This window comes from Drosophila ananassae, chromosome 3L (genome assembly GCF_017639315.1).
Source record: "Drosophila ananassae strain 14024-0371.13 chromosome 3L, ASM1763931v2, whole genome shotgun sequence".
Lineage (NCBI taxonomy): Eukaryota > Metazoa > Arthropoda > Insecta > Diptera > Drosophilidae > Drosophila > Drosophila ananassae.
Window position 1 is genome coordinate 16,719,758 of NC_057929.1, and position 24,660 is coordinate 16,744,417.

General features: G+C 44.9%; 1 protein-coding gene and 1 long non-coding RNA gene across 4 annotated transcripts in view; both read right to left on the reverse strand.

The window, feature by feature from the left end:
- Positions 1 to 20,831, reverse strand: part of LOC116654727 — a 33,330-nt gene extending 12,499 nt beyond the window's left edge. For 2 of the 3 annotated variants that reach the window (XR_004309915.1, XR_006507289.1), the window contains exon 1: positions 2,549 to 2,896. This is a non-coding gene — a long non-coding RNA (uncharacterized LOC116654727). Of the gene's footprint in view, positions 1 to 2,548; positions 2,897 to 19,963 lie in introns of those variants that run through there. The other variant, XR_004309914.2, reaches the window with a different exon arrangement.
- Positions 11,375 to 12,039, reverse strand: LOC6494057 (tripartite motif-containing protein 3). Its single transcript, XM_001961034.4, has 2 exons — positions 11,654 to 12,039; positions 11,375 to 11,602 (listed from the first exon to the last, which is right to left on the reverse strand). The coding sequence occupies exons 1-2, from the start codon at positions 11,885 to 11,887 to the stop codon at positions 11,519 to 11,521; spliced, it is 318 nt and encodes a 105-aa protein (XP_001961070.1). The 5' UTR covers positions 11,888 to 12,039; the 3' UTR covers positions 11,375 to 11,518.
- Positions 20,832 to 24,660: the final 3,829 nt, after the last annotated feature.

Here is a 24,660-nt window from a genome sequence, read left to right on the forward strand (position 1 = left end):
GCTGCTCCTTCGGGTGACGGCTTTTTGGCGGTTTTGGTGGCGGAGTAACGAGCTGCTAAATCGATTGTGACTAATTCGCGGCAGGCAGTGATTTAGAAAACAAGGCAAGGAAACAAGGCACAGCACGGCAAGGACACAGCTAAGGACCCGCCACTAATACACCGACGGAGCGCGCCACTGCGACAGCAAGCTGCGTCAAAAGTCAGAGCCCGGGCATTATTAATATATTAAAGACAATTCAATTGGAAAATTGGCAGACGACGAGACGGCGACGCGGTATACCTTATATATGTACATATGCATATGTATTTGTGTATCTGTGTATTTGTGTTTATATACGAAGTAATTGAAATAAACGAGCCACGAGATGGAAATGCCATACATAGCGATACGTGTACCCGGGTACGGGTACGGGTACTACTGAGGCTAGAGAGATTCTCTCTGGGCTAGAGTTGAATGTTTAATAAACGATTTCCGCCACAAACTTGGATCTATGCGAACCATTTGAAATGCAAGCAGCCGGTACACTACTGTATCTGCTATCTGTATCTATGCCACTCGAAATGTCCAAAAGTGTGGGTGTCTCTATGTATCTGTATCTGTATCTTTGTGTGTGCAGCTGAGATTAGAGCTGTGTTCGTGCCAGCCAACAATTGGCAGAGCAAACTAAAATCAGTGCGTGGAGTATCTGTATCTGAATCTGTACCATACAATACCATACCATACCATAACATACCATATACCGTTTCGCTTTGGCCCTGCATCTGTATCTGTATCTGTATCTCTATCTGCCACAATGAGCTCACTTTGTTGCTGTCTGTTTGAATAGTGAGCGAGTGTGTGCGGGTGCATGTCAGACATTTCATTATCGAAATGTGTGCGAGCCCCTCGTCGAAATGATAATGAGGGCTTATCGGGCTCGTATGTATATGTATATCTGGACGGTCTGGCGGAAGTGACCCGCTATCCGCTATCCCATTGAAAAACCACATAGCGCACAAATAAATCAAGAACAGCCGGAGAGCCGTCCGCAAACTGTGTGTGAAATTTTCACATCAAATAGGAGCCAGAGCCAGCAGAGCCATCAGAGCCAATAAATAAATAAAAATCAATCAACAAGTGGCCATCTAGCTCTGTATCTTTGGTGTGTATCTGTTTCGGAATCTATCCCATCGATATGATTATTACAATTAAAATAGCTGGCACTAATGGCATGTCCTTTTTCGGCATCCCCCTTCGGATGTCGAATGTAAATCCGACCCGCCTGCATATTATTCGGAATATCTGAGCACTTACATACGGTGTGCAATCAAATAATCGTAAATAAGTAATGATGTGCCTGGCTATACTGCCAGGATTCCAGCATATCCTTTCCCTCCATACAGCTCTGTGTGTGTCTGGAAATGTATCTGTAACTGTGCCTGTTATGCTAAAGGCATTTATTTCTGGACCCAAATGAAGGCACGACCAGGCGTGGCTTCAAATTGTAATGATGCCACGCCCCCTCCACCCACCACCTCTACCTCCCATTCCCCCAAGGATTTCGGGTACATGTAGAGTCCTACACAGAACTTCCTTCTGCCAGCGAAGAGCAAATAAATTGCTATAAAATTTTACCCAAAAGTCGCATACGAAGCCCCACAGCAGTCGTATGAATGTGTGCGGGTGTGTGTGTACAGGAGGGGTAGTATGGGTGTATGGGGTATGTGGCAGAATGGGGGTGGTGTTACAGCCTTACAGCCTAGTAGCAGTTTCAATGGCATAACCAGACTGGAGTCGGGCGGGGACTGTCGTCATGTCAAGCAATTCAATTCAATTTGGTTTCTCACGCGTTTGTTTGCCCGCCTCGAGGCTTCACTTGCCCCACCAGCACACCACCCCTCTATCATGCCACTACCCCTTGCCCCCTTCTGATGCTGTGTGTGTTTATTTTTATTTAATTCATTTCTTTTCCCCAACTGACATTCGAAAATGTCGGTATGCTCCACTCCTATGCCATAAGCCGTTTTTTTTTTTTGGCCTTATTTTTTGGCATGATTATGCTAATATTGATGGCGAATAAATAACAATCTGTGAAAGTGGAAAACTTTCTACCGAATATTGAAACTTTTGGCCGTTTTCTTTGTCTGCCGGGCACATAAATTTGCCATTTAAAAAATGAAGCACAGAAGAGCGAGGGGGCCATAAAAGAAAGAAAGTGAAACAGATTATGGCTGTCATAGATGGTAATTTATGGCCATTAGAGAGAGGATGCAATTTAATTGATTTAGCGCACAGAACCGAAAGGCAGAGGTACCAGTACCAGCACCAGTACCTCCGCAAAGTATGCCTCGAGGACAGGACGGGCAAATGGAATTACAAACGATTTCCTCAGGGAACTCATTTATCTGGCTCACTCACGCAGCATATTTGCACTGACAGCTTAAAATTATGCTACACACACCCACCCACACACACACACAGAGACACACTCACTACACCCCACACCACACAGTCTCTCACACGGATGATTTTAACACACACTTACAATAGCAAGTGCTTTACTTACATGGTATCCTTTCTGGCGATGGGGAGTTCTGGTGGCACCGACGCTTTTCCAATTTCCGCTTAGCTCCTTCCGGTTTTCTTTCTTTTTTCGGCAACCGCCGCCGCCGGCGACTTTAAGTGGCCAACTGTCATCATCGCTCAACTTAAAGCCCGACCTCAGGCTGTGTTCCGAATATTGATTACGCAGTGGCTGACTTAACACAATTTGATTTGGCCAGGACGGCACGGGACGGGACGGGACAGGACACTCTTGTGGCAAGGACCACATCACAAGGACTATGTGTGTCTGCCAGCCGATTTTTATCCGCAAGAACAACCTGACACGAGCGAGTTCTGCAGCAGAATGAATCGTTTCGGATGCTGCGTATCCGAAAGATGCACAGGATGCCAGCAGCCGAAGTCGAAGTCCTTTCGTGGCATGTCGTTCGCGTTTTGGGACACTGAGGACTGCGCAGGACCGGAGCCAGCTCTCGGCTAGTTGGCCGTTAGAGGGGAAATGTAAACAAAAAGCCCTCGGCCAGCTTCGGCTGGGAAGCTGCGTTTAATTAGCCACCGCTTGCATATCTGAGCAGGCGACGAGTTCTCTCTCCAAGGAGAGCAAGGACTCTCCGCTTTCCCGGGTAAGAGATGCTTTTCGGGCTTAAGAGAGCTTTTCGGGGAGCTGCCTGCTGATAAGGCTACTGACCTTTGTCTTGGCCAGGGGCGTGGGAAACGCTTAAAAAAAAGGGGGTATCCCATAACCTCCGTCCGTCCGCTCTGTCCGCCGTAAGCTTAGCACCTCGAGTGTTTTCTAAATAAGCTAAATTTACACAATTTTCAAATTTGGCCGCTTGCAGGACTTTTAATTAAATTAATGCATTGCCTACATTGCGGCGCTCTCGACCAATGGACACTTAATTGTTGGCATTTTTCTTCGTCAGGAGGGGTGTGGAGTCTGGACAAACAGCTGTGCCATGGAGCGCATAGATTACACAACAAACAAAAGCCGCTCAGAGACAAAAGCCACCAGCGCGGCCCAAGCTGAAGTGGAGAAAGTACCAGCCGCCGGGTGGCAGGACGGCAGGATGGCAGGACCAGCGAGTCCGTGTGCGAGCCATTTACTGCGAAATCTGAGAAACTTTAATTCAAGATCCCCGGCATACGTCAAATGTTGAATGAAGGCAAATTTGTTTTCCGTTCGTGCCACAAACAGGGGAAGCGAATAAAGAAAGAAGCCAAGAGCCAGAAGGAAAAAAGTCGTTGAGGATGCTTATTAATCAAAAAACGAGGTCCTCGTTTGGACATCCAACTAATTGCCATGGCTTACATGCTCAGATACAGATACACATTCAGTTAGAGATAGATCTGGGATCTGGGATAGATCTAATTCCATTATAACTTACCTTATCCTTCGGTCGGTGTCAGAAATCAAACAGTTTGCCATTTAATCAGGGTTAATTGGTACGATTTATATTTAATTTCCAGCACCCCCAGTATCCCAGTATCCTTGTTGGTTTATTTTCCACTGAACCGTTGCGAGTTTAAATGCCTGCCTGCAGCTTGTTTGCTTTCTCTTTCAGCACCTTTCACCGCCACCCTGCCCCGGCCAGGTTGCAACAACAGCAATCAACACATGCCGTGTTAAATTATCTAGTTTTCAATCACGGCTCTGCCAGCACAAAGTTGTCCTTTTTTCTTCTTTTTTCTGTTTTTTTTTTTTTGTGAGCTTGATGGTTTTTCCGATTTTCCCCCAGTAACCCCCTGGCAGTTACCTCCTCCGGGGCCACCACCACCCCCGCACACCCACAAAAACGAAGCCGGAATGATTAATGACCGCTTTGCATTGTCGCTATTTTCTTGCTTTCGTCCTTGCAGCAAACCCGTCGATGGAATGTGTCACGAACAAAGTAAAACTAAAAGCCAAGCAGAAACTCTGCTGGAATTGAAATTTGATTTTGTGCCGGCTGGAGGCAGAAGGGCTAGAGATGAAGCCGAAGCCGAAGCCGAGGCTGATGGCTGATGGCTGAGAGCTCAGGCTGCAGGCAGGACCAAAGTTGATTGAGTAACCTGGGAAAGGCAGGTGTAGAGCGGATTCCAGGACTCCTCCACCATCCCGTCCCCCCAAAAAAAAGTGTCGATTGATAGCGATAGCGCCGATATGCATGGCAAAGAAAGTGCCGAAGGAGCAAGGATGGGATGATGGAGAAAGAAAAGCTGCTGGGAAAACAAACGAAGGGATGCGGGTCGGAAAGGCAACTGCTGATAGTGTCGATAGCGCTGGGGTTCGTTGACAGGACATCCACCCAACCATTTCGCAGTTAGCACTAAAAATAAAATTAACAAAATAATGTCAAGGTTTGTGTTTGTTTTTCATGTGTATGTGGTTTTTGGGGTTTCTCGGTGACAAATGAAAAATGTGTCGGGCATATTAAAAAGGATTTCAGCCGAAAAGCCCACGTCTCCCATCCTCCCCTAAGGATAAATGGCTGGGCCCCCAACGCATTACTTAAATTAATTTCGCCTTAAAGCCAATCCGGGGACAAGGGGGGGAGCCCAGAGACACAAAAAATAAACAGGAAAAAGGACAAAAACTCCGGCTAGAGCAAATATTTAAATGAGGACAAAGGCACAAAGGCTGGCAGTGTCCTGTCTGCCGGCAAAAGTAAAACAAATAAAACGCAAACACGTCGAACGCATTAAGGACGTGTAAATATTTGTGAAGAGCAACAACTGCAGCGCCAGGATATACAAAAAAAAAATATAAATAAATAAAAAATGAAAACTCGAAAAAATAATCACAGAAATTTGTGTCAAATGCTGAGCAAATGGCAGAGGTCGGAGGGCTGCCAATTTTTAATTAGCATGTCAGGAGCCATTACTAGGATGTTTAATAATACGAGTGTGTAGCGAAGGCTTTGCCACAAAAAGTGTCCTGTTTTTCCCATCAGCATAATTAGAGTGGCTGGCATAAGCTCTATTTGTTGGAGAGATATTGTTATTTCTTACCTGATACTTTTCGGCAACACTTTTTTTCCATCCTGGATTTTTAGTTTCCCTTCCCCCCTGAGGGCGTGGCTGTCGTTGATTGACAACAGGAGGAAGGTGGGGGGGAAAAAAAGGATTCTTTTGTGGCTGCTCTAATTAAAAAAGTGCCAACGGACCACAACATTCTTTGTTGCCAATGAACCAAGCCGGAATGCAAGCGGGCAAAAAAAAAGTGCCGGCAAGATGGCTCAAAATTCGTGGCATACTTTCGAGAGCAGCGCATATTTCGCAGCGCAGCGGCATAATTAATTAAAATTATTCGCCCTGCAATAATGAATTTCCCCATGCAGTGTACATGTGTGTATGTGAGTGTGTGTGTGTGTTGGCCCGATCTAAGAGTGCAAAAGTTGGCCATAACCGAATCTGGTGCAGAGCAGCCAAAACATAACTGACATCATTAGCAAACTTTAATAGACTTTTTCGGAGCGAGCCCCTGAGCAAGAAGGCCAACAGTATCCTGGCCAAATGAAATGAAACAAAAATAAGGCTCTATCTAACTCACTCACTTTATTTCCGTCTCATTTCACTGGCTGGAGGATCTGCAAAAAATTTATTTAGTAAACAATTTAAACTTTGCACATTTGTTTCAAAATATGCAGCTTTGGCCTCGACTCGATGGACTTGGCTTATGCAAACTCCGCTCCGGCCAAGTGGCTTAGATTTTTTGGCCCAAAACCCACACACACACACACACACGCGCGTGCCAAGGAGAAAGAGACGGCAGAGAGGGGAAGGAAGAGAGAGGGAGAGGTTAAAAGAACATAATGACAAAGTTTTGCGACTGCCATGGCAGCTCCAAGGTGGCAAGAACTATGTGGGATTAGACAATTTGTATGCCAACTCCCAGGCAGTCGTTTATATACTTATATTTATGTATAAGTGTGTGTGTGCATATAGCTGGGAGACCGAGCTTGTGGTTGCACAGAACTCCATAGCCGAGAACCCAGTACCCAGAACCCTAACCCAGACCCAGACCAAGACCAAGACCAAGACCAAAGCAACCGCCGTCCGCATTAAGCCACAACTGATGTTTACATTTTTAACTACGGCCAAAGAAAAGTTTGCCTTGCCAGCAGAAAACTCAATGTTGCCACACCAGGATCCACCCACCATGCCACACTGGCAGCCCACTAGCAACCCACTAGCCACCCTCTAGCCACCCAGTTGCCACCCCCTTTCTGGGCCATTTGGGCATAAAATTTAATGCATATAATATTGGCTAATGATGTTTGCAGTTGCGGGGCTTAGTCGGGCATTAACTTGGCCAAGTCCAGGACACCTGCTGTCCCCTATCTTGGCTACAAGACCCCCTCCTCCTCCTCCCTGCCCCCTTTTGGAACTGTTTCTTATGTAAGTCAGTGAGGCAATTAAGTATACAGACGCCCCCGGATGGCATGGCCATTTTAATTGAATCAGAGTTTCAGTTTAAAGTGTGAGAGTATCCTTTGAAGAATCGTATCCTTAGAACCGATTTGTATGATCTCATGTTGTACTGGGTGTTGGCCATAAAAAAAAGATGATGTTGGCCTGGCCAAACAATTTCAAACTCATTAAAAATTGATTGGCAAACACAAGCACACACGCTAGAATACAATTGCAATTAGTAGCTCGGGCCGGAAATATAATTGGAGACTTTATGGCCAGGACTTTTGATGTCCTGTCCGGTGGGACAGGAACTGATTTAGTGGAGCGGGGACAGAGATGACCAGGGGAGCAATTCCGTTGCATGTTTGATGATGAATTCCACGTTGACAAGCCCACACACCTCCGACACCCCACCAGAACACACTCACACACACACATGTCGACATTCAGGTACTGGGTGTGACATAATTAAACGCCAGAATCCTGCCAGCCAGCTAATGAGTTGCCGAAAGGGATGCCAGGATACAAAAACAGAGAGCGCTATAGGGGGACCGAGGGAGATGGGAAGACACAACTGGGCTGCTCTTTTTTTGAAAGGCTCCCAGGCACAAAGTAGGTTAATGTGAAATTATGACAACGGGTTTGGGCCAACACTTTATGTAGTATGAGTGTGTGTAATGTGTGTGTGTGTGTGTGAGCTTGCATTTAAAATGATTTCATAAATACACAATCTGTTTAATTTTGAGCAGCGCCATGATGGACGGGTTTTCGGAGATGCAGCTGCTCTGATTTGCCGGAGGAGTAGCATATGTCCGGCCCTAATGACAGGAAATTGTGCGGTCAATCGGGCGGACACATGGACACACGGACAAATGGACAAACGGACATTGGCTGGCAAAACAACCACAGAAACAAATCATTATGGCCACAAAATCATCAATGGTTCGGTGAACGCCTGACCTGTCCTGGCCTGGCCTGCAACTCGACCTCCTCCTGCCCGGCTGGCAATAATTTGCATAATCGGAAGCCGAAAAACCCGCATCCGGAGAAGAAACTAAGGCAATTAAGGACAAAGCCAGACAACCAGTCCTCGTTCGTCTTCGAAGAAATGGACATTTGTCCGCTTCACGCGCAGGACATCAGGACATCAGGACAGGACAGCCTGAGTCACCGAATGCATTTAGTAAATTAAAAGGGAATTTATTGCTCACTAAATGCAGCAATTGCCGTGTGCATCCTGCCACTTCTGCCACTCTGTGAGGTTCAGTCTGTCCCCCGGAAAGGTCCTGCCAAATGCCCTCGAGTGCGTGTTTGTTTGTCCGCTCAGCTTGGTTTGCTTAATCTTTGACAAGCAGCCAGAGGTCGTTGCCTCGGTTGCACGTTGCCTGGTTGCCTGGTTGCCATCCTGGTGGTAATCAGAGCAAACAATGCAAGGAGCAGGGATTGTGCCACAGATATGCGCCAAGGGGGATGGATGCTACATGGGGATAGAGATGGGTATGGGGCAGGATCGTGTGCATGCAGCTGGCAAAAACAAGTGCGGGTTCTCGGTTCTCAGGACGACTAATTAATTATATCATTACAGTCAGCCAGGGGGGGCGAAGGGCAATCATTAGGTGAACACAACGGCAATAAAATTAGCAAAAGTGCAAAATTCTGTAAATGAAAATTAAGAAATATATGTTGGATAGTTATGTAGTGACTAGTCTACCATTTAAATCCACTCAAGTCCACATTTAAAATCAAACTTGGCAGTATTCGGGCATATGAGCACTCCGCTAAATCGCTGCTTATTTCTTATCCTGGAAAAAAAAGGATACAGAAAAGGATGCCCATAAAAAGCCGAGACAAGCCAGAAGTGCACACTTTGGCAAAATAAATTGGTAATTGCATGCGGCAGAGCAATGCGAGGCATGGCGAGGCAAGGCATTTAATGAAACGAAATACAGGACATGCAAATGGCAATCCTGCCACCCAGGCACCCTGCCACCCCTTTTGACATAATGAATAGGATTTGGGGTTTCTGCGGTGGGAGAAACAGCCGGAGAAACAACGGGACATGAGCTCCTTTTTGGCCGGGCCAACACTGCAATTTGCACCAGAGCCAAAAAGGATATGCAAAGCGATAGCAATGTAGCAAGGAGGCTGCTGGCGAGGATGCTGGATACTGGATGCAGGATGGAGGCGGCAAGGCAACAGATGTTGCATCTTTGTTGAAAAGCAGCCAATTTGGGGCGCACCGAAGCCGAAGATAGACATGGCAGAGTGACAAAAATTTAATATGAAAGCCCCGGCCCCCGGCCTGCGGGCCCAGCTCCGGAAAACAGAGTCAGCGAAAGACAAAGTAGAAAAGGTCCTGCGAAAAAATGGAGAGCAAAATAAACGGCAAAATAATCGGCACACAATGCATTGGCAATGAGCCAACTATACACTGAGAAAAATGGTATAACTCTGGTACAAAGAAAGCCAAATTAGTGGTTAACCAAAACGAAATATAAAAGTTTAAGTAATTGCTATGGTTCGCTATTAAAACATTAATTATTCTATACTAGCCCTACTATAAAGAAGTTTAAATATAATATATATTTTTTTTAAGTGTAGGATGGGAAGCTGTCTGTGTTGTCCTATCGATGAAATTGTGGTCGCGACACGACCGAGCGATAAAGCCGCTTGCCAGCAACGAAATGGGCGTAACAAATGAGGACAGGTGGAATTTAAAGGGGGGTTGGTCCACAGGACCGAAGGACTACAGACTACGGACGGACGGCAGAGGTCATGCCATGGTACATGTAAAAATTAATTAAGCCCGCCCACGTCCACGTACTAATTGAGAATATAAAGCAAATGGCACGGCCAATTCAGTCGTGCCATTCATGTGCGAGGCTGACGATGATGACGACGGAAGGACCTCCGAAAAGTTGAAATTCAATTTAGATCGGACGCGCCAAGCCAACCTGAACCAGTTTTTCGATCCCAATATCGATTGGCTTTGTCTCCTCAAATGTCCGCACAAAACTTTCAATTACAGCCTAGTGTCAAAGATCAACAAACAAACAGGACCAAAGCGACTGGGTGGAGGGGGTCTTTGAATCCAGCGGGGGCTATGGTCCTGTGGAAAACCGATGCCAGGGGCAAACATTTCAATTTGCCTGCCGACAGGCAACGCCAGCTGACAAAAGCCAAACAACAAACACACACACACATACCCCACAGGACGAAAAAAAGGCGAAAAATCGAGTGTGGATTGGCCCACAAATCGGACAAATAGCGGAAAAAAAGCGGCCAAAAGAGGGGCAGGGCTGGGGGTAGGGACACCATTTCATATCCTGTGCTAACGGATGTGACAGGGAGCTGGTTGCCGGAAAAATGGAACTCGGCCCCCAAAAACGGCCTGATGGCCCAAAGCCAGGCTCTCGGTTCGGTGAAGGGGATTAGACGGCATTCAGCATCGAGCATGGCCGGCTTCAGTTTCCAATTCCGCTGCAAAATGCGAATACCACGTTATCCATATCTGGGCCGCATATTAGTTTACGGCGGAAAATTTCGCCACATTCTCAGGTGTACTATATTCCGGAGCGCTTTTCCAGCCCCATCTGCCGGCGGGCGGTCGAAATAAAAGAAAAACAGAATTCCAAAAAGCGCGAAACATATTTGTTTTCGGTCGGCTTGTTTTCGGCTTCTGTTTGAGCTATTATGGCCAAAATGAACAAACTGTGAAGCAAACATTGGTCAGATACAAAGGATATCAGAGGACTTGATACCCTAGAATATGGATTTTAGAGGAGAGGTCTTGAGATTTAAAATACTTCTTCAAAACTATTAATATTAATAGACTTACCATTTCTTATTAATGGTTTAAAGACCTCCTATAATATTTTTTTACAGGGCATCCTGTCGATCCAATAGCCATCCAAATGAACATTCAATATTCACAATATTTTTGCCATATTTACTTTCTGGCCATTTTAGAGTGGAAAAATATTTGTACATAATGTACCTTTTTTGTGGCCAGTATTTTGATTTACAGCCGCAAAATAAACATAAATAAGGGCCGACCAGAATACGCGGATGTGTGTGGATATTGAGGGGATATAGATGGGATATCCATGGGATATCTATGGGATATATATTGGCCTCCCAATAGCCCTGACTCAGCTTAGATTTATTTGCTTTGCATACTGCAATATGCATGCGTGGCAGCACTCTTTTTATGCCACTAACCGAAGCGGTTTATTGGCGCATAAAATTGAATTGAAACGCGGATACAATGGCCAGAAGCAGGAGCGGGCCAGCGGGCCAACAGGGCGTATGTGCACTTTGCCGCTTTAGCTGCTTTGGTCCATTGTCCCGCCCGCAACTTGACTTGCGACTCGGTCGCTTAGAAAATACCCTTATCTCTCGAGCAGGCCAAAAACTCATTAAGGTGGACAAAGGACAATGCAGAACAAAGCAAATACCACTTGGCATTTAATGGCTTCCGTTGGGCTTAATTAAAATCCACTGAAAACTTTGCACGTATCTGTCATGCGTCTATCTAAGTAGAAACGTACATATTCTGGTCTTGTCTGGTCTGGTCCAGGGTCTACCAATAGAGCAGCAGCAGGTAAAAGGGTCCCACGCTGAATACCATCAGCACCATTAGCACAAAACCAAACAGCAACCATTCCTTTAGATACGAAACAGAATTAGCTCTCTCCAAAGGAAGCCCTCAACTTACATCAGTTTCCTGCTTGGAGGAGACTGGATCGTCCAGAAGGTGCCGGCAAACAGGACATCGCTCGGCCACCCAGCACCTGGCCTCTCTGTAGATCTCCAGGCAGCTCTTGCAGAAGGTGTGGTTGCACTGGAGCTTCTCCGGAACCCGGATCTGGTCCAGGCAGAGGGCACACAGATCGTAGTCGCCATCACCTTCCTTTGGGCGGCTGGAGGGCTCCTGTCTTCTCTTAATCATAGTGGAGAGGCTCGTGTCCTTCTTTCTTAGTGGTCTTAGTGTGTAGGTGCAGCAGAGTGTGTTTGTGTGTGTGTGTGTGCCAGTTCTTGCTGTAAGGAGTTAACTAAAAATTTCCCATCGGCCCGTCTCAAAAAAATAAAATCAAATGACAAGTATGGCGGAGTGAGGGCAGACTACGCCGCGATTAAATTTTAATTGAAATCTCCGGTAATAAATCTGACCAGAAAGAGCACCTTGCCACCCAGCCACGTTGCCAGGACCTGGCCAGACTCTCTCTCTCTCTTTCTTTGGCCAATAAAATTTAATTATATCAACGCTGCCTCAAGTCGAGCGGCAGGCATCGAATGCAATTAGCAGTAGCCTTGTACAATTCAATTAGGAGAGCGGGAGGGCGGCCAGGATCCGCAGGAGAACAAGGAGATGAAGAAGCAACCATGTGTCGCTATCCTTGACTTGACTTGCCATTCTTTTTCCACTTCTCGGCAGCGAGGACAACGCTTTGCACTTTGAGGGAAACGACCGCAGACGACTACCAGACAAAAATCGAACTTGGCAACTTCTTCAGAGAAGCGACAGGACCAAGAACTAAGGACGAAGACGCAGGCGATTACTCCAACAAGGTTTTTAATTAAGCTCAAACTGCAGCCAGCAGGCACTAAAAGTCACATCATTTGCCGACCCATCCCAGGACCTCCAAGGACATCTAACAAGCAGCTGACAAATTGAATCACTGGCGTCAGCTGCTTTGTAATTTAACAGTTGGTAACAACCAGGACATATTATTACCACCAAGCAATTACTTGGCCATACAGTATATACTTGCCCAGTCTCAGGGTCTTAAGGGGAGAGAGTATGATAGCCTTTTCGCTCAGTGCACTCTGCTTGCATTTGCATCGCCAGTCGCCAGTCGCCAAGTTGATTAAAAAGTTGCCAGTCGCCCATTGAATTCGAGTTGATTGTTTATTGTTTGCCGGAACTGAGATTGTTTGCGATTGTTGGCCAAAAGTTACTTTGCCTTCCCTACGCAGATTGTTAAATTCGCAACTTGAATTAATTTGCCAGAGTTTCTTTAATTATGTTTATAGATGCCCAAGCAATTGTTCAGACACTTTTCTTCCTCAACGTTCTCTCCTTGGAACTTGCAACTTTTTCCCCCCCAACTGGCAGGCAGCCAGGTGGAAAGGTGAAAGGTAGCTAGTCCTCAAATCCATACAGTCTGACGTAAAACGCCCAAAGACAAACAGAATCAATCTGGCCAAAAGTTGACTCGAAGGGGGCCAAGATCCGAACTTTATCTTTGGATTCTTTTTTGTTATTATTTGTGCAAAGAATTAAAAGGAAATCAAGGGAAATTTTCAAGTGAGGAATGCAAACGATTGGGTCGTGGGTAGAGAGTCGAGGGTGAAAGGTGAACCTTAAAGTTCTAGAGTCTATGTGAGGAATTTCCATCGTAATCTTTTTTGAACTTTGTCAATCAGTTTATTGACCGAATGCTGGATAAATGTTGATTGAAATTTTGCGAAAACATTTTCATTTTTAATAAAATAAAATAAAAGCAATGCCAGATGTCAGATTCCAGATTCCATATACCAGATTTCGGAATGGAAGAAGACCACAACACCCTCTTAATCCTAACCGTATTTTTGGAAACTAACCAACTTAATTAGTAATCTGGCTTTTGAGAATATCTAGCAAAGTCATGTTAATCTCGGTCTCCAGACTGATTTAATATTTGCAAAATTTTTCGCTTTTTTAGTTTAGTTTTTAGTTTTTTTCGGTGGTTTTCCCCGGAGAGTCGCAGAGAAAACCCTGAGTTTCCGCTCAATGACGTTGCAACCAGCTAGCTAGCTAGCTACTACTTTCGCTAATGAGCTTTGTTACCGGACACGGCACAACAACAACAATACAAACAACAACAAAAAGGCAACAAAAATGTGGGTAACAAACATTAACAAAACACAACGGAACGAAGCTCTGCTCATTTATGCTAAGCTTTTTGTGCATTTAGACTACAAAACAAGGACACCAGCCAACAATGAACAACTGTATCTATATCACGATATAGTGGTGCTTAATGGGTTAACGTGACACCAAATGAATCATGGAGAGCCCAGCTCAGGGAGCTAGTTCTGGCTCAGGCATTAGTGGGTTAATATTTCACAGAAGCCACCAGAGGATGGAGCACGGACCGGAAACGGAAGTTGCCTGCCTTGCCTGACTGCCTGACTCGCCTCGAGGCGATTTTCCCCGGCAATATTCGTCTAATTTAATGAGCCTGGTCCTGGGCCTTGTTACCTTCACTGCTTATTTTGCAATTAGCTGAAGTTTACCTTTTCCAGATGGAAAACTAAATGTACGACTAATTAGCAGAAAAGTCTACTAAATTGAAGTAAATTATGAAAATTGCATTTGCAGGTGTTGCAAATGAAACTCGGTGTGAGTCTCAGGTGAGCCGGAGAGAGAGATCTTATGCTGGCATTGAGTGGCCTTATTTTGGCCATATAATAGCTGCCAGCAGACAATGGGCACAAAGGGCCATTTACTCGCCTTTGGGCGTGTGCCGAGGCCTTCACCCACTTCACCCACATCCTCAGTGGCTCACAGGCTCAGTGTTCAGTGTTCAGTGCAGTTCACTTCACCCGCCGGCTACCGTACATGCAGGCAAAATGCAGGTGAATGCAGCAGGACCAACACCCACCCACCCATCCTTCCATCCAACCCACTTGGCTTTTTGTATGTTCTTAAGAAAGAGCCGTAATTCAGCTAAAATGCACTCAGCCGGGCTGCAATGTTGGCTTTGTTCCCTCAGATGTTGTTGCGGTCGGTCCTTGGCAGAAATCAAAGAAAAGGCCTCTCTCACACTCGCCCCGTCACGGCAGCAGGATAATTGGAAAGTAGGTTGCACATTTGGTTGCACTGTCTGAGCCAGATGCAGATGCAACGACCCAGTTACCAGTTCCCATAAGCCAGTCAAGTCACCATAAATCAGGCGGCCGATGGCAAGCAATTTGTCGGGCGATTTGCAACATTAACAACAGGGCCCTCCGTCTGTCTCATAAATTAAGTTAATAATTTTTGCATTTCTGGCAGAAAGTAGAGTCCGGACTCCGGAGGAAGGGAGGTAGTCAAGTGGAAAGCCTGTGATATCAACGGCTCGTTCGACAATTCAATTGAAAAGCTGGCAAATACATTGCCGATGGCCCAAACTAAAAGATTGTTGACAGCTCGTTACAGCAGCAACAGCAAAAGCAACAACAAGCGCTGCAGGACCAAAAGGATATAGCAACGTCACTGGCGGAGTGGCAAGAGAGGGGCGGTTCTAGAGGACTTTGGGCAATGAAAACTATGCAAATGACATGCAATGGCTGGGAAAACTTTGAAAATCCAGAGCAGAGTTTCCAGGCGAGCAGCAGGCGAGCAGTCAAGGGAAAGGCCTTAAGGATAACTGAAGCCAGGAAAGCAGGATATACATATATACATTCAAATATATATATTAGTAGGGTATATGTTTATCTAGTTTTTGGGCGAATTGCATTATGCAAAGTTGAGCGATTTGGGATTGCTTTAATAGATAAGCAATATGTTGATGTCGAAGGATGGCTTGTTTTTGTACAAGCCAAGGATATAAATTGGTGAAACGAATATAAGAGATAAACGGCACAAATTAGAGGGCTAGTATACAGATACAGGATACACCATAGCCATAGAATGTTTAAATAAAAACCCAAAAAAATAACGAACTAAAAAGTTTCTTGATGAGTTTATGAATGGATATTAACAATGAATTTTAGCAACCAGGACACGTCTTCAGCAAAAATTCATCTTATAATTTATTTTATTCATATTTAAGGTTTTCCTTTTTGTTTTTTTTTTTTTGGGATCCTTTCCACTTCAGCAACGTCGTCCACTAAAAAACTTTAATCATAAAACAAGAAGAAACCACGAAACAGCGCCCAACACTTTCAGCAACTTGAGGACGGGGACAGGACTCCTTTGCAGCTTGACGAAGTCCTGTGCTTGCCTTTGCCCCACTACCCCGCCCCTGTCCCACTCGACTGTGCATTAATTCCTACCTTTTATAATGCAAAAATGAAAGAAATAAGGTGCACTTACACCGCCCAAAAAGCCACCCCACGTTTCCTTTCCTCGGAAAACACAAGGATCGCCGGATGGGGGGGCAAGGCGGGGCGGCAAGGGGGATAAAGGAAAGCATAAAGCAAAGCAAATTCCAAGCATGCCATGGAGATGGCGACTACGTCGAGGACTTGCACTCAACAAGGACGACCATGACGACGACGACGACGACGACGTCAAGAGCAGTCCAAAAAATCAAAAAAAAGGACCTCACACACAAAAAACGTAAATTTGTTGTTGCTGTTGTGGAAATTCTTCTTCTTGGCAGATTTTTTTATTTAAGTATATTTTTTTTATATTTATTTTTTTTTTGTGAGAAAAACAAAGGCCCATAGCCGGACTGAGCGAGCTGAACATTTTTGTTTAAAGTTAGTCAACATCGCCCACCGCCTTCCTAATTGTGAAAATGAGCGAACGTGGATTACTCTACTTAGCTTACAGTTGCCAACGAAATTGAGTGCCTGCCCGGCCGCATACTTACCCACCGCACTGTACTCGGTAACAGCCAGCCAGCCAACAATTGCCATTGCACTTGAGCAGTTCAGTTCACTTTATTATTACAAGCTTAAAGGATATTCCCGTCTCTATTTACCTAGCTACTAGCTATATCCTTCTTCTCCTAAAAGGAGCTTGCGTATGATTTTTAAATTTTATTTTTCAAGCTGGAAAACAACTTTTTTTTTACATCCAGATATTATCTGCTAATGATATCGTAACGTAGAGAACCATTCCCCTTCCACTCGGAAGGGAAAATTGAATGCCACATCATATTCCGTTCATAAATATTGGATGCTGAAAGCTTTTGTGGCAAGGATAAGATGAGTTGCAGTCAAATATTGAATATATTTCACTCGAGTATGTATTTGCAATCATAACACACGCTGTAAATGCAATTTCCACAGGACACTTGAGGCCAAGGATTCGTTGCACTCGCAGTACGCACACTGCGAAAAGTAGTTCAGTCAAGGATATGCTGGCATCTGGCATCCGATTTGACAAATTAGAGATATTAAAAGGACACACACTACAGAGCTACGGTTTATTTGCTTAATTAAGAAGTAATCTCATTACCGAAGAAACCCAATGACCAAAAATAATGCCAATTGGAAAGGGGGCAAGAGAAGGTGGAGGGACTTAAGCCAACTTAGTAACGAAATAAATTGCTGCATCAGCTGCAGCAACTATGAAAAGTTGGGGCAAGTATGCATGTGCTTGTTACGTATACGCCCCGCGGCCGCAGCGACTCTGCACGCAGTTCTGGTGCGGTTTTGTTTGACTGCCACCAGGTGGCATGCCACACTCCCTACCTCCCCACTGGAGCTTCAGTTAATATTTTCTGCACTCGGCTGCATAATTTATGCCAGGCCGTGTGTAATTGTCGTGCGAAGCGAGTCCTTGGTCAGCGAAACACGTGCAATCTCCTCTTCAAATATCGCAAAACAAACTGCCAAGTGTGCACGGCGTCTAATTAAACAAGATAACCGATTTTTTATCATTAAAAGAGACTCCGAATCGGCAAAAAAAAGGCGGTGGCAGAATACAGGCAGTGCCTAAACCTAACCAGAGTCTAGCACAAAATTGTGGCAATTACGTGTGGGGGCATAGAGTGCCTCTAGGCGGGGATAGAAGCTGGGTGGCGCCACGGACGCAGCAGTAACAGTGGCAGCAAAAAGTTTTCCCCGGCGTTGGGAAAACATTGAAAGCAAAGGGCGATGAGCGCACGAACGCACGAATAATTAACAAAATTTGCACTTTATCGCAGGATGCAGGGACGCCCAGGCCAGGCCAGGCCATGCCAGGCCGGTCCCGGGCCAGACCAGGAGAACTTTAACGAGCAAACGCGAGGGTCCTTAGTCCTTAGTGCTGCTCCAGTCAGTCCTCCGGTTTGCTGCCACTGCATGTGTATTTTTTGTTTTTTCTTCCTTCATGCCTTTTCTTTGCTGGCTTGGCCCAGCTATCCCCCATTTCCACTGCGTTCCCACTGTTTCTCACTGTTTATTTTTGTCGCTTGGCATATGACGGAAGCTGATTTGAGGCAAACACAGTAACACATTTAGCCGGCAAACATGGCAGCAGCATCACGGTCGGGCCTGTTTGGGGCTGGCAGTGCGACGGAAGCCGGGATGGGAAATCGGAAAATAACTGAAAATGTCAACGGGAATGGGAAATGCTGCTGGAGTAGAGCAGCACAGAACCAGAAACAGAAACCAACTACTAGAACCAGAACCAGAAAGGCAAAAGCTGTAGCATAAGCTGAGGCGCAAAATCAACAGCGCGCGTTCAGGCTTATGCTTCTATAAGTGTGTATGAGTGTGTGTGTATGGGTGTGGACTTAAGTGTGTGGAAGTTGTTGTTGCTGTTGTTATGTGGGCGTTGGTGCAGCAGCAAGAGCAACAGCAGAAGCAGCAGCAGTAGCAGCAGCAGCAGCTTGGAAACTAAAATGCAATTAAGCCAAGCTGAACAAGGCTTTTTGCTGCCTTAAACCTCAGGCTTAGCCCATTTCTCCCATTTTCCCGCATTTTCCTTCTCCCAGCTAAACACCCACACACACACACATTCGCATCTCGCATTACTAAGCACTTTTTGCAATTATTCACATTTTCCTTTTAATTGGAATTTAAAGTGCAATACTAGGTACCCACCCAGAAATCGAGATTTTCCGATTTTCCAAAAGGATCTAGTCCCCCGCTCTCTACCCACTCGTCAAAATTCCATTCAATAAATTATTAAAACTATAAATTATTCACATATTTCATCGAACAAAGTTAATTTAAATAGCATGCTCATTTGATTGACATTTTATTTGCCCGTTTCTGTAAACATAATGGCGCATTATTTCATTGGCATTCCATAAAATTGCAATGCAATTATTCATGCAAAGGGCTCAATGGATGTTTAATTGATTGCAGCCAGCCCATGTCCTGTAAGGATTACGAGTTGGCAACTCAAAGACAACTATTTATTCTTAAACTATTTTTAATTAAAACAAGAAAGGAAAGCTAACTTCGGGCGGAGCCGAAGTTGATATACCCTTGCAGTTCAGTCGCAGTCCGCTAGGTGGCGCCACCCATCTTATTTTATTAGATATATAGCGGATCGTTTATAGTCGGCCGATCCTTATGAAAATTGGCAGATCAGATTGTTTTCCCCAAAATAGAATCTGTACCAAATCCCATCTTTCTAACTTAAAAAACACCAAAGTTATGCCAATTTCGATCGTTCTATGACAGCTATAGGATATAGTCGGCCGATCCTTACGAAATTTTGTACATAAGATATTTTGGTCAAATATAACATGTGTAGAAACTCCCAACCCTCTAACTTAAAAAACACCAAAGTTATGGCATTTCCGATCAATCAGTTATATGGCAGCTATAGGATATAGTCGACCGATCCCGGCCGTTCCGACTTATATACTGCCTGCAAAGGAAAGAAGGGTGTGTGCAAAGTTTCAACTCGATAGCTTTAAAACTGAGAGACTAGTTTGCGTAGAAACAGACAGACGGACAGACGGACAGACGGACAGACGGACAGACGGACAGACGGACCGACGGACAGACGGACAGACGGACAGACGGACAGACGGACATGCTCATATCGACTCAGGAGGTGATCCTGATCAAGAATATATATACTTTATAGGGTCGGAGATGTCTCCTTCACTGCGTTGCACACTTTTGACCAAAATTATAATACCCTCTGCAAGGGTATAATAATAAAACAGCAGACATGAAAAATAGTTTCGCTTTGGTAGCATATTTTTTTTTAACTATCTATATATATATATTTTTTTTTTGGTGGGAAAGTAATAAAATAGTGGCTTTAACGGATGAGCTGGCAGCATTTTAATTAATGCGCCAGTTAGGCGTTGTAATTCTGCCATTAAAATGCTCAATTAATGCCAGAGCATTAATGAATTTACACGCAAATTTATGTACTTACCCGAGAAGGGAGTTCCGAGGAGTTGGAGATCGGGGTAATGGCAGCAGAAAATTTGCATATTAATGATTGAATGATTTTCAATTGAATTTCATTGTGTTATGTTTAAGTTTTTTTTTGTTCGCTTTTCGCTGTTCGCTTCTGCAACTTTACAATTTATTTCCGCAACGTTTTTGTTTTGTGAAAGGTCCTTTTCGTAATTAACCAGGCTTGTTCAATTTCAGTCGAATGTCACTTTAATTAATTTTAGCAAGTAGACTTACTAATGTTTGTGTTTGCAATTGTCAAAATGTGAATTAAAAATGCCATTGTTTTTGGGGTGTCCGTGTCAGTGTGTTTGTTAATTGCATGCAAGGTCGGCTGTTCGTAATTCATTTTTTGTAATTGCCAGTGTAATTGCTTGTGTTGAAGGTGTTGAGCGGACAGCCGAATAAATAATGAATTAAACAACTGTAGCAACAAAAGGGAAAAACTCGCCGACACGGTCCACAAATTATGCAAATTACTTTTGGCAGCGGCAACTCATTAAAGAGAAGCCGCAAAAAAAATCATAATTTTCGCTACCATGGGATAGTGAGTCTAGCTGTCGCTAGATGGCGCTATAGGTCTACTGTCTAAAGGATTAACACCATGATGTCCTTTCCAGTCTTGACTTTTTTTTTTAGTGGGAAACTGTTCTTTTTTGAACTATTTGTTCTGGCACTTATTTTTTACACTTTATTATTTTTGATTTTTTATTTGATTTTGGAAAAATCCTGGCTGCTGCTTCGAAAGTTGCTGCTGCGGCTGGTACTGCTGTTGGTTGCGCCCCCCAGGAGCACAGGTTACAGCTGGCTACAGGACACACACAGGACGCAACGAATCCAACTTGTGAGCAGCGAAATGCGTTGCGGGCGTTTTTATACCGCCACTCGGGCTGCCTCGATGAATTTTCCGGGTGGGGATATGCAAAAAGAAAAGAAGCGCAAGACGCACGCGAAAGAAGAGAAGAGCGGGCGCCGGTGAAGAGCGAGGAGCGAGAAGCGAGGCGCGATGGGATGCTGTTACACGGATGCAGAGATAAGCCCGCGCAGCGACAGCGCTGCCCTCGCCCACTCGCACCCGCACCAGGCCGCTGTCATTGGCAGCGCAGCCTCCGCTGCCAGGAGTCGCGGTCGGCGTCGTCGCCTGCGCACGCACTGCTCCAAAAAGTCCCATGTCCCAAAAAGCTTATCTTTCCCCCCAAGAAAAAGCTCTCCGTTTCGTACTCGTTTCGGCCTCGGCTTTGGGGATTCGTGTGACGTTGACAGGACTTCGGGTGGGCAGCTCGGGTGTTCCGGCCGAAGTCCTTTCGGCTGGGGTTCATTTTTGAAACAAAGTTGAGTTCATTTCAGGGATTTCCCCTGCTCAGTAAATTTTTTATTTAGTCCTTTTTCCATTCTTTCCCGTTTCTGGTTATTTTTTTTTGTTTCTTGCTACCCGATTCGGTTGGCTTTGCGCTGGCTTGGTGCAGTTATTATTATGCGCCGGCTTTGTCTCTGCCGCGGCGCTACGGCTCTAATTTACAGTTTCATTTAGTCGGGGTCAGACTATAAATAGTCGGCGCTCATTTGCCGCCAGACATGGGCTGCCATTTCGGTGCTTTCCATTTCGCAGACACCCATTACCCGGCCATAAGCCACCCACCCGCCCACTCCCAACACGGACTTGCCACCCACTACCTCCATCGAACGCCATCAAATCAAACACGAAAATCAAATTTGTAAACAGCGTTCAAGTGGCACGAAACATACGAGTGGCAGGCAGGTGGGGCAGGGAGTAGCACTCCCTCCCCACCTGGCATAAATTGTTATCCTTGTTGCTGGCAATGGTACTGCCATTAAAATAAACCGCCAAACGGGCAATATTTCGGCACGCTCCTGGGCTTGAGTCGCCTCAGCTCAGCCTCAGCTTCTTTGCATATGAAAGACCGAAGGAAAAATCGCTGAGGAATCATTTTCCGGGAGTTTAGTGGGTTTACATTGGGTCTGATTTTTTTTCCCTCCATTCAACAAGGAGCCACTGCCGCCACTCGATATGCGATAAGCGATAAGCGACCGGAAATGGCTGTTTGCTGGCAAATTGGTTGCACGGCTGGCTCCCAACAAAGAGCGATACAATTTTTGCACTTAGCCGTGTTCCAGGCACTGGCATTTTATATTTTGTTAACTTGCCACATTCAATTAGCCACAAAGGGCGACTCGATGCGATGCGATTCGATTCGAATCGATTCGATTTGGAGCTATAAAGCCGGCGATTTCTAATTTCGATCTGTCAAAAGCAAAGACCCAAGATCGATGGCGGCCGATAAAAAGTATTGAAGTCCTGTGCCTGTGCCTGTGCCTGTTCCTGTGGCTGAAATCATTTACAATTCATGTGGAAAATGTTCGTCTAGCAGCGCACATTGTTCCGGAATTTATTCTTAAATAAAGCGAAGAAAGTATATAGGTCCTGGAAATCCAAGGTCCAGGTGTAGGACCAGTTCCATCTCTCATCTGCAGCTGATGATGAGTTCGGATGCCCAGCAAATGAGCCGGGGCCAGCCAGGCAGCACACATGTCCATAAGAGGATTCCAGTGTGGGAGCAATGGTGCCAGGATGCGAGGATGCCAGGATGCTCTGACCATTAGACTTAAGCTGCAATAACCATCTCACGAGATGAAGGCAAACAAAGCAACGAAAGAGATAATAATAACTGGAGCTGGGAGTAAGATATAGAAGATGATGGTTATTATTATGGAACGGGTTAAACAGAAATGGTGGAATGGAATATGGCGCTGAAAGGCAGTCGGATCATACAAAAATTTCCAACTACAACTTTAGATAGCATTCTTTTTAAAAGTGATTATGCTGTAATTGATTTCCAATATCCTGTTAATCCAGACAATTTGCACCGCTAATTATCCTTCATGCCCGAAAAGCTCTCCTTTCAACTCAAATAGCCCTTGGGCTATCGTTCGGATTCATCATAAAATCGCAAATTCAATTTGTTTGACACAATCTAAACCAATATTTTAGGACAGGAGGATGGATGCCGGAGGAGAGGCTGCTGGCCACGGCGAAAGGCAAAAGCACCACAGAATGGTTTCCTATTCCTGTGTGGAGGAATGCACAAAATCGGCCAGCGAAACGTTGCCGGGCATCGGCAAATTATGACCACGAAAATAAACGAGTTACGCAAAAAGCCAGAAACCGTGTATGCAGTAGTGGCTGTGTGCAATGTGTGCAGTATGTTTTCGGCCCTCAATGTTCCCAGGATGTTGGCCATTTCTGGATGCTGAATGCTGGCTAGCTGGGTGGCTGGATAGCCGAAGCTATGCCATGTCCTGACAGCTGAAAACCAAAAATTTTGATTTATGGCCAGGGCATAAACTGCATTTGACGCGCTTGTCTCCTTGCTCCTCCTTGTTTCCAGGATGGGGCATACTGTGGGGTATTGGGGATTCCTGGTAACGTGGAGCGGTGCATGATATGGTTACATATAATCAAATAGTAGCAACAAATGCGAGGATACTCCCTGTTCGCCCAGCCATATGAACGGTGACATGGCTGCCTCGAAATTGCAGTGGAAATGCCATTTTTCGTGAGGATTTTCATTGTTTATACACTGTGAAAAATAAGTATAAAGTAAAATTTGATAATGTGATTTGAAATATAGAATCTTGAAATATTGTTAAGGTGGTTTTTTAGATAAATATTTATATTTTTAGAGAATCAAACAGTTTTTATCCCCGGTACTCTTAGGAACAAGTTTATATAAGAGACTTTTATGAGGTAGAGCTATAATATTTTGCATCTAAACTCCTAAAATACTTTACTTTTAAAATAAGTTTCCAGTCCAATCAATTTCAAAGGAAAATCAGCCAAATCGGTCCTTTAACCTAAAAACTTTTATTCTGTTTCCATTCTATTCGAAAGCACCTGGAAGTATGGTGTAGTAAGATGGACCGTGAAGTGAAAGAGAAGAGTATCGGGTATCATATAGTCGAGTAATAGAACTATATTCCTCCTTACTGGTTTAAAAAATAACTCCCCTTAAATTTCTCCCAGTGTCCACGTGCAGCGGAAGTGCGAAAGCAATATTGAGAATCTGTTACACTCATACACTTAAGTTCGCGCCGGCCGTCTCGCTCCCACTGTCGTCCTGTCTCGCTCGCATATGGCGCTCTCCGGCGTAATGATGATTAAGCATTGTAATGAAATTGCAAATTGGCGCCGCGCGGCTCATCAAAGGAAAAACGCCAGCGACGAAGGACGAAGCGTTGATTTCCAGGACTTCATTGCCGAAAGGCGAATGTGAATGCGAATGTGAATGGGAATGCATGTGTGTGTGTGTGTTGGGGTGTTGGTACATATGGGCTCGTGTGAGAGGGTAATTGTATTGTAGTTGAGTGCCAGGAGCGAAATAAAACCACTAATAAGCCAAATGACGTGCATTTGTCATGAAGTCCGCCCAGATCCTTGGCCTACTCCCATTGCAAAGTCACTGTGGCTGTTAATTAGAAGTTAATACCCTCGATCCTCAGGCCCTTTAATTGTATTTAACATTTAAATCTTTAAAGTAAGTTGTATCACTTATAAAAATGACTTCAAAACGACTTCAATGCAAACAATGCCGGACAGGCTCATTTAATTTTCATAACAAATGTCCTGGGCAAGATTTGTATGGCTGGCAGACAATC